At 39.3% G+C, this 14,381-nt stretch overlaps 1 protein-coding gene across 4 annotated transcripts in view; it reads left to right on the top strand.

The window, feature by feature from the left end:
• The window catches only part of NTF3 (neurotrophin 3), a 56,511-nt gene extending 43,639 nt beyond the window's left edge, over positions 1-12,872 (top strand). For all 4 annotated transcript variants that reach the window (XM_075859833.1, XM_075859832.1, XM_075859831.1 and 1 more), the window contains exon 2: positions 11,695-12,872. In XM_075859833.1, the coding sequence (XP_075715948.1) occupies positions 11,716-12,495 (780 nt within the window). In that variant the 5' untranslated portion in view covers positions 11,695-11,715 and the 3' untranslated portion in view covers positions 12,496-12,872. The remainder of the gene's footprint in view (positions 1-11,694) is intronic.
• Positions 12,873-14,381: the final 1,509 nt, after the last annotated feature.

Raw genomic sequence — 14,381 nt, 5'->3', positions numbered from 1 at the left:
AGTAAGTGGCACATACTGCTGATCCCACACATTAGTGAAGATAAACACAAAGTGGCCAACCCCTTTAAAGAACTTGAAAGGGGGTAGGATACAGTCCTAGAAGACATCGGAGAGTCAGACATGAGTTTTAAGGACAATCGGGCACTTGGGATTTAGATCGAATTGGGCAGTTGACTTGATCGAATCGGGCCTGAACCAAATTTTGGGAAGTTTGCTCCTTTCCACTTATGATACAGTCGTTACAGATGTAGAGATTTTCTACATAATCAAAAGATAGAAGATATCGAGGCACTCACCGACTTTGCAACAAATTACTTTTATTCAGAATCTTGGTCTAGGGAATAAGCCTACGGCCGTTTCGCATGCGTACACGCTTTTTCAAGGCCCTTCCAGTAATTTGTTGCAAAGTCGGTGAGTGCCTCGATTTCTTCTATCTTTTGATTTCAAGTTGTTTGTGCTGTACTGGTCGATGAGCACCTCCGGGGCAATTTGACTGCCGTGATCCATCAAAGAAGGCCATTGAAAAACTCCATTCAAATATTTACTGGTTCAACAGTGCCAGCCTTTTCCTTCTTCCTTCTATCTATATTCTACATAATGAATCTACATCTATGGTTATTTAGGCGGTAGCCATGATTTTGGAAACAGTATGGCTCCCACATCTTCTAAACTCAACTTATCCCCAGAAGCTGACAGGATTGATATAACTGGTTTGTACAAAGCCTTTGGTGTTTTTTATTCTAAATATGCAGTCTTATTTTATTCTCAAGTCAGCCATACATTAAGGTCACCAGACAAGAATCCTATTGGTAACCAAAGTGCAAATGATAGCCCTAAAAATAGCTGGAAACTAGAAAAGGGTCACCAGAGAAGTGAAGCAAGGGATTATTGGGGTTCTACGAGATTGGATTATTGGGGATGCACGAGATAAGATTAAAGGGTCTATATTTTTTCCCCAAAAGCAGCACCACTCTTGGCTTAGTATAGGGCTGAGTTACAATACCAGACACATTTTATGGACAGGAGTAGCGCTATTTCTGGAAAAAAAAGTAGACCCTTTTATCCAATTTTGTACAACCCCCTAGTTCAGGATGACAACTCTAATCAGATAAAATTTTATCTGGCCGGAGAGGGGAAATTAGTAAAATTTGTCAAGCCTCTCCCTTTAAATGGGTAGTCTAGTTTGAACATCCCCTCATAATTGGAGGACCCTCTCAAACTTTCTGGTCGGAAAGATCTTGCAATGCTCGTTTTGCCTCCAGAAAAGAAGCATTATAGAGAGTAGAGGACACCTCATTAAATATGTCCTACTAAGGCCCATGAAAATTGGGTAATTTATGTCAGAGAGGCCCTTTAAGTAAAATCTGCTAGAGGGAAAGCGCAGTGCCGAAAAAGTAAGTCATCTATAACGCTTGTAAGCTGCGTTAAATCAAACGTCGAGATATATCTTTGCTGCTAATGGGTTCACTTAAATTACCTAACATTTTGGCTAATGACTACATTTCAGACGGAATAATTAGAAGCAGATTCATGGAAGCCGCTAGTGTATGACTGGATAATTGGTATCAGTTGTTTAATTGCAGAATAGTAATCGGATATTAATCAATTTAAATTCATGTATTTCACCCAAATAAACGGAATTATTTCTAATTAATATTTCCAAGTCAATATCACCTAATGAAACATGTCTAGATATAGTGCGTATGATGTTCTATAGAATGTTCTATAGAAATGGTGCTAGAATCTGATTGGATGCTAAGAGCAGCATATTTTGTGGGATTGTCCAACAAACTGCACTGCATAATGGGAGGGGCCTGTACAAATTTGCATAAAAAATAAAATTTTAAGGTAGTTGTGGGCAATCTTGGTCACAACGGGAATTCAAATGTCCCAGTATATGGTATTTAAATGTTGGGAGTTATTCCATTGGTCTGTGCATCAACGCACAAGTTAGTGGTCCGTAAAGAGAACTCGTCACACTGACAGATCTATTAAAATAAAGATTTCAGTATAGCACCCTAATAGAGTTATAAAAGTGGGGTACAATTATATTTACTAAACAGCCCCCAAAGTCCCTAAGGGATAAAAAAAAAAAGTATATCCTTTTTAGCACCCATATTAAGAACTTTGGGGTCTATTTAGTCTATGTGATGTCATTTGTCTAATTCTATTGGGATATTGTATTGAATTTTGCATTTTAATAGGTTTTTTGTATTGAGCCTGTACAGGTTGTGCAATGAGCCTGTACGGTAACACAGGGAGTCTCAATGCTTTGTGTGCCCTCGTATGGGGCCTCCATATGGGACCACAATACTTTTAAGGGACAATACCTCCATAGTATTTCATCAGATCAAGGATGCCATGATTTTTATTCTTCTATGCCTCTGTATGAAATTGGAGGAATATATTAGTACCCCATAGAAATCTATGGCCACCGTATTACAGCTCTGTGAAACTCATAGGTTGTTTGGAGCTGTAATATGGTCATGTGCACGAGTCCCTACAGTCCGTGGAGTTGTACAATGTCTTATAAGATCTTTCGGCTGATTTTCTGCCCCATCCCCATACTTTATACAGCATATCTGCTTTTTGAGGTTGACTGTTGTGCATAAAACCATACCCACTATAAGCTACTGATTGAATAACAAGTGAGAAAAGATAGCCGTAATATAGACACATTTTAGTGTTCATATTACAACCCCAACCCATGGACTTTCCTGTTGGTCTACTGGACCGAAGGATCACTATAGTACCCTACGGGTGGTCTAATATCGGTCCAGTATAACTATGGAGAGGTCCTATTGTTGCGGCCATAATACGGACACTAAAAAACTTTAATATGGCCATCTATAGGGAGAGGGGTTCTACTCTCAAATAAAAATGTTTTATATGACATCTCATCCATAGGTCAGTAAAAAATTGTGTAGTACCGTGTTAGCCAGAGACAATATGAAATGTTAAATACTTTTGTGTCAAAAAAGACAAAAGTATAATAGGTATCCATAGGTCAAATGCTTTCTTTCTCTCTGATCTCATGCGTCAAATTGAAAATCTTTTGGATTCTCTTTCCCATTCCAAAATGAGATTTCCATTGGACTTCAACTTCTGTTCCAAATTGTGAAATCCAAGACTCTGAACTGTCTAGATGCCATTAATCCATATGTATTATAATTTATGTTTTTTATTTCATATATTTATAAGCACCTCATTGTGGGAAATAGAGGTTGGTAATCTCATTAATGGAGACATAAAGTATTAATCGAAAGACATGTGTCTTGTAAACTGTAGTATTATCCTAGTAGGCCTCATTTATAATTTCTTAAACAGAAACTACTACTTACCCCAAAACATCTGTTCAAATCTATTCCACATTTGTATCAGGCTTCAAAATAATAGAAAATAAGAAAAAAAAACTGTTAAAGGGGTTGTCACCCATTTTAAGATACTTTATAAAGGAATAAAGGGATTTCCCATTCAGTATGATCCATTTGTCAGATCAGAGAGTGGCTACAAAGAGTATCTCTTGCTCTGGAGGACCCAGCACATTTATTTCTGTGGGAATGATGTAATGCTTCTTTTTCCCTGTGGTGATGCTGCAGGGAAAATGAACACTTGCTACTGGATTCCACCCAGATTACAGTTGATCGTTGCATTGGGTAGACAGCTGTGGGACATCTACTTATCATCGAAAAGGATTTCCAAAGTGGAAAACCCAGTTGAATCTTCATTAGCCTGGATTTAGAGATTCATAGGCCCATTGGTCTAATAGTGGTTGATATTCATGTTAGGGTTCTTCAGAAGTAGTCGCTGATAAATAGTTATCTACATAAATTACTCCCTTTGTCCTGAATTGCTTGGACTGTCACCAAGATTGAAAATCCAAATAAATGTTCTTGACGGGAAATGAGATTTACAAGAAATGAAGCACCTAGTCAGCTATATATCGTAAAATACGAACAATGTGGTACCACCATTTAATGAAATTCAGTGATATAGTGCAAACTGTATCTAAGAACCTGTATTATATATTTATATATTTATGGGTATAAGACGCTTCCTCCATATACCTGGGGGATTCCATGTAATGGTTCTGGTTTGGTAATGGACAGATATGCAGGGAAGAACTTTTCACCTATAGATTCCCCTTTTCCCCAGGAGATCACACCACAGAACAAGTGGTTTAATGTAGAAAAGGGGAAATAGTTTGTTTGGTCATTCAAAGTGTCATAAACAGGAGCCCACACATGGAACAGAAAGTTGGCAACCAAGATCGTAGAGTAGCAGAGCACTAAATCTTTAAACATACTGGTGGTACAGTTCAGTTTAATTGAGGGCATCTATAATTTGATTGGCTTGGTAGGTGTACAGATATGTCCTTCCTTACCTTTCCACATATCTCAACATATCCTGAGATGTGTGTCGCGAGATGACCAGCTTTGAAAAATAAAATCATGATTTCGTGATACTCTGTCAGAAGATGTCTATGCTTTATGTGTCTATGTGTGACCTACCAGTGGATGTGATGTGTATTGCAGCCTGTCAAGAGTTTTTTAAGCATGTCACGATATTTTATTAAATTGGTTTCATGACAAATTGGAGTCCTTAACCAAATTCAAGCAAAGTTAAGGGTGGACACATCTGTACCATGCACAAAGCTTGGTATGGCAGCTGCAGCCAGGTCTAATCCATACCACTCAACTGTCCTATTATTCACGGGAATAGCCCCCCAAAAAGGACCTCAAAGAGGGTTGTGCTTATAGAAACTAGCCACAAAATGGTCATTTCTGGGAGGTTTTGTGGGCGTTAAAATGTTCCACAAATTAGCATTTAAATGTTGTGTCTTGAGGTATGCTATATTGCAGCACTACAGCACAGTACAGTATGTTCTTAACAATCCACTACAGATGTAATTGGCCTGTGGGGCTGCACTCAGGTATATGATTTTTGATGTCTCTTTCTCAAAGAGATAAGAGTGAACATGCATTTTTGTCCAAGCTAATCGTCCATATTAATGGAGGGATCTAGGGGGATATCTACTTACCAAAGCAACTTCTCTCCAGCAGCTAGCCAAACTTTAGTCTGAAAATTAAAGGAGTTGTCCCATTAGGACCACACCTGCTCATATGCCATATGTGATGTCAAATGAAAGCAGTCCGCTGCTCGGAGCCCCCATTGATTAACCAGAGTGATGAGCCACTGCAAAGAGCATCGCTGGCTCGGGAGGAATAAACATGGCAATGTAGTACATGTTCATCCATTAATTTGAATGGGTATGATGCAATACCACATTTCTCCTATAGTGGACGCTACAGGGTAAATGTGCTGCTGCCCATAGCTTCTCTTGGCAATAACAGCTGTTGGACCCAAAGGCAATCCACTGTGGGTCTTTTACTTAAGGTCTTTTTACACGGCCCCATAGGGTGGTGAAAACGAGGGCCGATAAACTAGACTTGTCGATCAGCGCTCATTTGCTACTTTCACAAGGAGCGATGATATGTTAAGTATAGGGACCAGCGATCAGTACTACGATTGTTCGTCCCCATACATTTCCATTATGTCGTCAGCACACCTCCCTGTTACACAGGGAGATGTGCTGCCAACTAGCAACCATTTTAATGGCGGCACAAACGAGTAGATCAACCAACGATGATGATCAGCCAATGTTTGCTCGTTGATCGGCTGATCTTTGCCCTGCTTACACAGGTCAATGATAATAAACAAGCATTTATATAAACGCTCATTTGCCTGAGCATTGGTCCGCGTAAAAGCACCTTTAGAGAAGGGATTGCCAAGATTGGTCAACCACTTTAAGTTCATACTTCTGTATTGAACTCATTTTTAATTGTGTTACTTAGACAGAGCTGATTTAGATACTGTGAATTCCATCTTGTAGCTTATTGCAGTCACATTCGTAGATACCCGTACATCTGTGGTCGTCGAAACTTCAATGACATTTTTATTAAACACGTCCAAGAACGCCCTGTGGACCTAATTACTAAATCCCTCAATTACATCTGAACACCACAGGCAAACCCTTCAATATAAGACCTTAGTTCAACTGAGGACGATGCAGGAAAGAGACTTGAGTATTCTGATTGGAAGCAGAGTGTTTTGTTAAATCTCCCTATCTCTTCTACATGACTGGTTGCTATATTAAGCTTTGGCTCCTTCGAGACTCTGAACAATTTCGAAACTCCAATGTCACATTTTATCTCCGTGATTGAAGTTGTGGTCAATGTTGACATTTGTTAAGCCGGTTAATGTTTCTCTTTGTTTCATTAATATCCAAAGCAAGTAAATTAGACTGTAAAGAAGTATCTAGATGAAGCTCAAAACTGTCCATATAGATTGTCTAAAACAAAACACAAGGAATAACAGAGGAAATATAAATAAAATTATCTTGCATGGTTGATATAGGAGGAAAATAAAGCTTTGCTTAAAGAGGTATTCCAGCCAAAAATATGTATCACCTATCCACTGGCTTGGTGTCCGTCCTGGTCAAAGTTATCAGAGCTCTCTCTTGTACCGAGCCATGCTCCTGTGTGAGCAGAACACAACCAGGATCTGTAGCTAGGTCTTCCTTTACCTGGGGCAATGATTAAGTTTGTTGCCCCAGCCCTATAGCTAAATACCCTGTGCAAAGCATAGTGTCTTGTTAGTATTCCCCCAGCACCCCACTACCTATGGCCCTGATCAGGTCAGATTTTCATCCTCTGGTAGCAAACAATGATGTATCCTACTAAATGACATCAACCAGTGATCTTGAAAATTGTGTGAAATTGATACGGAAATTATTTTAGAAAATTGTTAACTTTTCTCAATACAATGGAATATCCCTATTTGCTGAAAGAGGAATGCGCCTTTAAAAGTAAATTCTAACCAAAAACATTTATCCACTAGATATGATAAATTTTAAATTGGTGGGGGTGTGACTGCTGAGACCCCAACCGATCCCCCCCAGCCACAGCAAGGAGAAGTCTGAATGGTGCGGCGGTCTAGCAGACCAACAGAAAACAGACATTTTCTAATATACTTTCTGATTCAATTTCTCACCTTTTTCAAGATGCTGTCATTCATTGGAAACCACTATTTCTTTCTTTCAGGGAATGAAAAATCTGTCCTGGTCATGTGCTGCGCACGTAGGGGAAAAACTGAAGAATTGATGTATAAACTATATTAGAAAAGTGTATTGTTATAATAAGTGATGAGTGAATCGATTGTACACAAATCAAATTCGGTCAGAATTTCCAAAAAGATTCCGATTTGTCGAAATCTGAAACTTTTGGGTTTCGTGGTGCCTTTTGCCACTTTATACTGTATATAATGTTTTGCAAACAGTGGATAAGAGGAATATATGGCAGTTATGTTCACATTATGTTGTTTGCCTTCATTTGACAAATACATTGGGAAAAAATTCCCAACCTATACGTTAAACATCGACTGTTAGACATAAACTTTAAATGGCTTTTCATTTAGGCTGGGTTCACACGACCTATTTTCAGGCGTAAACGAGGCGTATTATGCCTCGTTTTACGCCTGAAAATAGAGCTACAATACGTCGGCAAACATCTGCCCATTCATTTGAATGGGTTTGCCGACGTACTGTGCAGACGACCTGTAATTTACGCGTCGTCGTTTGACAGCTGTCAAACGACGACGCGTAAATGGACTGCCTCGGCAAAGAAGTGCAGGGCACTTCTTTGCCACGTAATTTGAGCTGTTCTTCATTGAACTCAATGAAGCACAGCTCAAGATTTACGAGCGTCTCAGATGGCTCGCAAAATGCGAGGAGGAGCATTTACGTGTGAAACGAGGCAGCTGTTAACAGTCTGTCTTTTCACACGTAAATGCCTCTCATCGTGTGAACATACCCTTAACGTATACGTCATGAAAGATTATTGAAAAGCCCATTACTTATATGTTAAACATATACCTGTGACGCATACAGTGGCATATGTCACCCATAGGCTTACATGTAAAAAAATATTATATAGAGCGGCATATGCTTTTTGCGGGATAAAGCCGGATGGAATTGCATACTGTGCCATTTCAACCTTCAAAAAAAAGTGTACTGACGTATACCAGGCCAAAAGGATAGACTTTTGGTTTTCATCAGATGAATTGAGCATTTTGGACACAGTAAGAGACTTAGTTGTGCCCCGTTTTATCTCATCTGGTTATTCAGGTCTACTCTCTAGTTAGCCGTTCCACTCTTGTCCGAAAATGGCCGTGGATGGAGGGGCACATGACAGGACCGTCTACTATTGCAATGCACTGCGCCTGCTCTAGTTTCCTGGTCCGCAAGGTCAGATGAAAGTATTATATGACGCTTTCATATGCGCTTGCGAAAAACAAAAATAGATGAGGTACAGTGCATTAAAATATGAGTCGCTGATGGATGGGGTCGTGTCACCCTCCATCAGCAGCCATTTTCGGACGATAGAGGAGGGGCTGCCTGAGAAGGAGTCCTGATAACCAAGAGGATCTAGTATAGTCCTAAAGACATGAGAGAGTCAGACGTAGGCAGCAGACAAGGCATAAGTATAAGCACAAGGAAAAGACAGTAGATCCACAGCGTAACTCAGTGTTCTCCAACCCATAATTGTCAGGACATGCTGAGGGTTGTAGTTTCCCGACAGCTGGAGAGCCACAGGTTGGAGATCATTGGTGTGACATGACCACATAGAGAAAATCACGAAAGTACAATCAGTGAAGAACACCTCTCCTTCCATTGAGAAAGCTAAAAATAATTTTAGGGCTCCAAAAAAGACATAAATCCAGTAGAGATCATAGGACAATGATGGCGTTTTCTGTCCTACATACTCGACAAAAGTTGTATTGTTAAGGGGCCATTATAATTCTCAATTTTTTTAAAGTCCCCTTATAATGGATTACTCTGCACACACAAAAAAAACCTCTTTTAGACCGAGTTCACACAGAGGCGGAAAAAAGGAATTTTGAGGCAGATTTTGACCTGCCAGCAGAAAATTTGCTGCGTTTTTTGCCGCATTTTTCACAGCGTTTTTCGTCCTTGGCCCTTGAGCGTCATGGGCAAAAAGTGCAGCGAAAACCGCTTTCTTTGCCTCCCATTGATGTCAATGGGAGGTCAGGGACGGAAAGGCCTCAAGAAAGGGCATGACGCTTCTTTTTCCCGTGAGCACCTCTGCCTTCCATTAAAATCAATGGGAGGCGTTTTTGGAAGTTTTTTGGCGTCGTTACCGAGTCAAAAACAGTGCCAGAAAACTCAATGTGAACAGGGCTTTACGCTCCCTGCACACACAGTAGATTTTGTTGAAAATGTTGTGCTTGCTGCAGAAACAACCCCATTCAGATGAATGAAAGTGATTTTCAGTCGCAAAAATTTCTGCAACAAATTCTGCAACGTGTGCAGGGAGCCCAAGGGTGGACGGTAGAATTGTTGCAGAAATCTCCCGCATCTGAATAAACTTTAAGTAGACTAGGCTGGAAATCTATAAACTGATTTGGGGTATTAACCCTATATGACCCCACCTAAACACTCTAATATTATTCATAGATTATAAAATGCAATACATGTGTAAAATACTCAAAAACTGAATTTACAGATAAAGTTTACATTTTTAGATATACATGTTTTGGGGTAAGTCTTATGAGAATCATATAATACAGGGTGGGCCATTTATATGGATACACCTAAATAAAATGGGAATGGTTGGTGATATTAACTTCCTGTTTGTGGCACATTAGTATATGGGAGGGGGGAAACTTTTCAAGCTGGGTGTTGACCATGGTGGCCATTTTGAAGTTGGCCATTTTGTATCCAACTTTAGTTTTTTCAATGGGAAGAGGGTCATGTGACACATCAAACTTATCGAGAATTTCACAAGAAAAACAATGATGTGCTTGGTTTTAACGTTACTTTATTCTTTCATGAGTTATTTACAAGTTTCTGACCACTTATAAAATGTGCTGCCCATTGTGTTGGATTGTCAATGCAACCCTCTTCTCCCACTCTTCACACACTGATAGCAACACCGCAGAAGAAATGCTAGCACAGGCTTCCAGTATCCGTAGTTTCAGTTGCTGCACATCTCGTATCTTCACAGCATAGACTGAATTGCCTTCAGATGACCCCAAAGATAAAAGTCTAAGCGGGTCAGATCGGGAGACCTAGGGGGCCATTCAACTGGCCCACGACGACCAATCCACTTTCCAGGAAACTGTTCCTCTAGGAATGCTCGGACCTGACACCCATAATTACATAAATAACTCATGAAAGAATAAAGTAACGTTAAAACCAAGCACACCATTGTTTTTCTTGTGAAATTCTCAATAAGTTTGATGTGTCACATGACCCTCTTCCCATTGAAAAAACTAAAGTTGGATACAAAATGGCCGACTTCAAAATGGCCGCCATGGTCAACACCCAGCTTGAAAAGTTTCCCCCCTCCCATATACTAATGTGCCACAAACAGGAAGTTAATATTACCAACCATTCCCATTTTATTTAGGTGTATCCATATAAATGGCCCACCCTGTACATGAGATTTATAATGTATGTTGTATTATCAATAAAAACTGGTTTGATTTTAAAAAAGTCTTATGAGAATCTTTCTGAGTCTTTGTAGGCAATGGGGACCCGCAACAATATACGATACAAGTCAAGTCCATATTATTGGAAAGTTAATTAGCACCAGAATTCAAGGGGCTGTCTGGTTTAGAAATCCAGGGTTCCCTGTTCCTCTCCTGCTGGAGGACCTGACATGTTCAAGCATCACATTGACAACCCATTGATTTCAATTGGAGCTTTGTAATACTTCATCTCCCCTGTGGTGGCGCTGCAGAGGAATTGACCATTTGATGCTAGTTTTTACAGAATACAGCTGATCATTGGGGGGTTCCAGCAGCAGGGCCTGGGTTCTAAATGGCAAGCTAAACTTCCGGATCCGCATTCTCCACAATTGGTGGAAAAAGTTTTTTAATTTGTTTAATGTGAAAAAAAATTGTATCAGTTTCTTGACCATTAATATAAACTTTTCACCAGAATTTACTAAGAGAAATTAAAAATGTATATATTTTGATCCAGGTTCTTCAGACATTTCGAAAAATTGTATATGTTTGCTCTTCTTGTACTCAGAAGGCCTACCTAATTGATTATGATTTGGGGTAAAAATGTGGTTTCAAAAATTGTATGATGGTGACTGCAATCTTTATCCTATGTGAAGCCTATAAAATCTAGTTATATGTAGTCTAGTATGCTACAAAATAAAATTGTAGAATTCCTCAGAAATCCATAGAGCATGTTTTAGGACAAGTTTTTATTAGATAGAACAAAGGAGTAGAAATGTTGGAAAAAAGTTGAGGACTATTTTCACTCTGGGCCTTATTAAAGCTATGAACCCAATTATAAGAGAGGAGAATACTCTATGTTGTGGGGTTTTAGGGTTTCTACATACTAAACTTTAAAGGAGTTGTCCACCCTTGGCCCTTCCACCCACAAAAATAACATGTCTACCTAGGATAGGTCAAAAGTATGACAATTATGGAACTAAATTTCCATATGTTGGTACCCACAGGTATCTACACACCATAGGAAGTTTAACTTCGGACTTGTGGGTGCAAGTGAGAAAGGTGGAGAAAACTTTGAAGGTCTATAACAAAGTCTTTAGTCTTTCCTTTTTCCGCAGAACTAATTCTGTGTTTTTCCTCCTTTAGATCTTACAGGTGAATAAGGTGATGTCCATCCTGTTCTGTGTGATGTTTCTTCCTTATCTTTGTGGCATCCACGCTACCACCATGGATAAAAGGAATTTGCCAGAAAGTTCCGTGAATTCCCTATTTATTAAGCTGATGCAAGCAGACCTTCTCAAAAACAAAATTTCCAAGCAAGGAGTCAACACCAGGGACGTCAAGCAACAAAATACGCTACCCAAAGCAGAAGTACTTAATGTGGACATGGTTGACAATGGGAAATCTGACTTCCAACCAGTCATCTCAATAGAAGCGGAGCTGTTTAAGCAGCAAAGACAAAAACGCTATAACTCACCACGTGTGCTCTTGAGTGATAGTCTTCCCTTGGAACCACCACCCTTATATCTTATGGATGACTTTATTGGACACTCTTCGTCATCCAACAGAACCTCAAGGAGGAAAAGATTTGCAGACCATAAAAGTCACAGAGGGGAATATTCCGTGTGTGATAGTGAAAGTTTATGGGTCACAGATAAGTCGAATGCGATTGACATTCGGGGACACCAAGTAACTGTGTTGGGTGAAATTAAGACTGGGAATTCACCCGTCAAGCAATATTTTTATGAAACCAGATGTAAAGACGCAAGGCCTGTCAAAAACGGCTGCCGAGGCATTGATGATAAACACTGGAATTCTCAATGTAAAACATCCCAAACTTATGTCCGGGCATTGACTTCAGAAAACAATAAACTGGTGGGCTGGCGATGGATAAGAATAGACACGTCTTGTGTGTGTGCATTATCGAGGAAGATAGGAAGAACATAGCTTTGACTTTTCACTATATAAATTATTACTTTAAATTATATAATATGCATGTAGCATATAAATGTCTATATTGTTTATATATTATAAGATGTTCTTATTTATTAAATTTCAGCAAACTTATATAAGCTTTATCTCCTCTCCAGATGGATCTCAAAAGAAGTCTGTGCCTTCTTTCGGGCATTGTCAAAATTTCAAAAAGTATGCATCCAATTCTACTGCGAGCAGTATATAATATGACCCTCTTAAACCAAATCTATATGTCAGTATTCCTCTTACAGTATTTTCATGCCACTGACTCTTTCTAAGTAGACTTTTGAAATCCGACTATATCAGAGATGTATAAATTGTATGAACATTATATTCAATTGCAATATATTTTACCTCAATTAAAAGAAGAAAAAACATAATATTTAAAAAAAATTAACTCGTTCCATTTCAAACAAATGTTAAAATAAGATCCTGGTGATGTTATACATGACTTTAGTTTTTTTTTTTTGTATATATAAGATATGTTTCTATCGATATAGACATTTTTTTTCTTATCTCTGACATTTCTAAAAATAGTAACCCACTGGCGTCTATAGAAGAGATGTGGCCCCATATGAAAGATCAAAATTGGCCCCCCATTATGGCACCAGGTTTTGTCACCCAGGACAGAAGGGCGTGTTTGTTTCCCCCTCAATGGCCTTTCCATGACCCTTGGCCCAATTACCAATTACCCTTGCTTGCTGCCAATACAGTTCCTTTGGAGAGGGGGGTCTTGCACAGGTTCCTGTCAGGATAGGACCAACCAGGGTTGGGCCCCTCTGTCCATGGATCCCATAGCGGCAGCATGGTCTGATATGTATTCCCTTGTAGTAGCCAAAGTTAGATGCAAATTTCTGTCAAAAATTGCTATGCAGTGGGTCATGTTTTGCTGCCAACTTTTTGTTAAACTACCTTAGAAATGAAAATATATATATACTGTACTGTATTAAAAGTGGCATCACTGCCAATATAGGTGACAAGAGGATATTCTGATTTTTTTCCCCTACTGAATATGTAAATTTGAAAACCTCCACAGTAGATTACAGTAAACCCACACCTGTTAAATATCAGGCATGTCTGACGTTGTCACCAATATGTCAGCTGTATAAATCATTTCAGTTTATATAAATATCCTAATAATTGGACTTTTTTCCCCCGTGTATGTCCCAAAACCATAACCTTACAGAGTTTGTCTGCATTTGACAATCTCTTTTGTTAGAATGGTCCCCAGTCGATAAATTTACCACATGGCATCCTCCTGTAATCATCTGTGATCTTTGAGGGAGCCTGGAGCAAGCGTTCAATTTCTCTGCAGTGCCACCACAGGAGAAATGAAGCATTACATAGTTCCCATTTAAAACATTTGACCACCTGTGTGATGCACGGACATGCTGGGTCCTCCAGAACAGGAGACACTCTTTGTTGCCACTCTTTGTCCTGGCTAATAGATGAGGGTCCTCAATGGGAGACAGACATTTTTTTAATTCAGAATTCCCTAATATCTGGACAACCATTTTAATTATCTATAAGTAAGGATTTTGATGGTGATAAGTATAAGTGTCGTCAGTCACCTATACTCAGCAGCATTGCCATGAATGCTACGTCCAAAGCAGCTGTGTTGGGGGACTCTCTAGCTTTATCAAGTGCTATGGTCTTCACCCTGAGCTTTAGAAGTCTAGGTGATAGATCTTCACTGATAATATCTTCCACCATTTCTAAATAACCAGTAGGTAGATAGGTGAAGGCAGAAATCCCATTACAAAAATGTAATGAGAAGATTATATGTAGACATATATTATCCAGATACCCCAAAAGAACCTTAAAGGGCGACCTACTGCCTATAGGACTCTGTTGTCGTA

Source organism: Rhinoderma darwinii, chromosome 3 (assembly GCF_050947455.1).
Source record: "Rhinoderma darwinii isolate aRhiDar2 chromosome 3, aRhiDar2.hap1, whole genome shotgun sequence".
NCBI lineage: Eukaryota > Metazoa > Chordata > Amphibia > Anura > Rhinodermatidae > Rhinoderma > Rhinoderma darwinii.
Note: the sequence above shows the minus strand (reverse complement) of the source record. Positions and strands in the feature narration are given on the sequence as shown.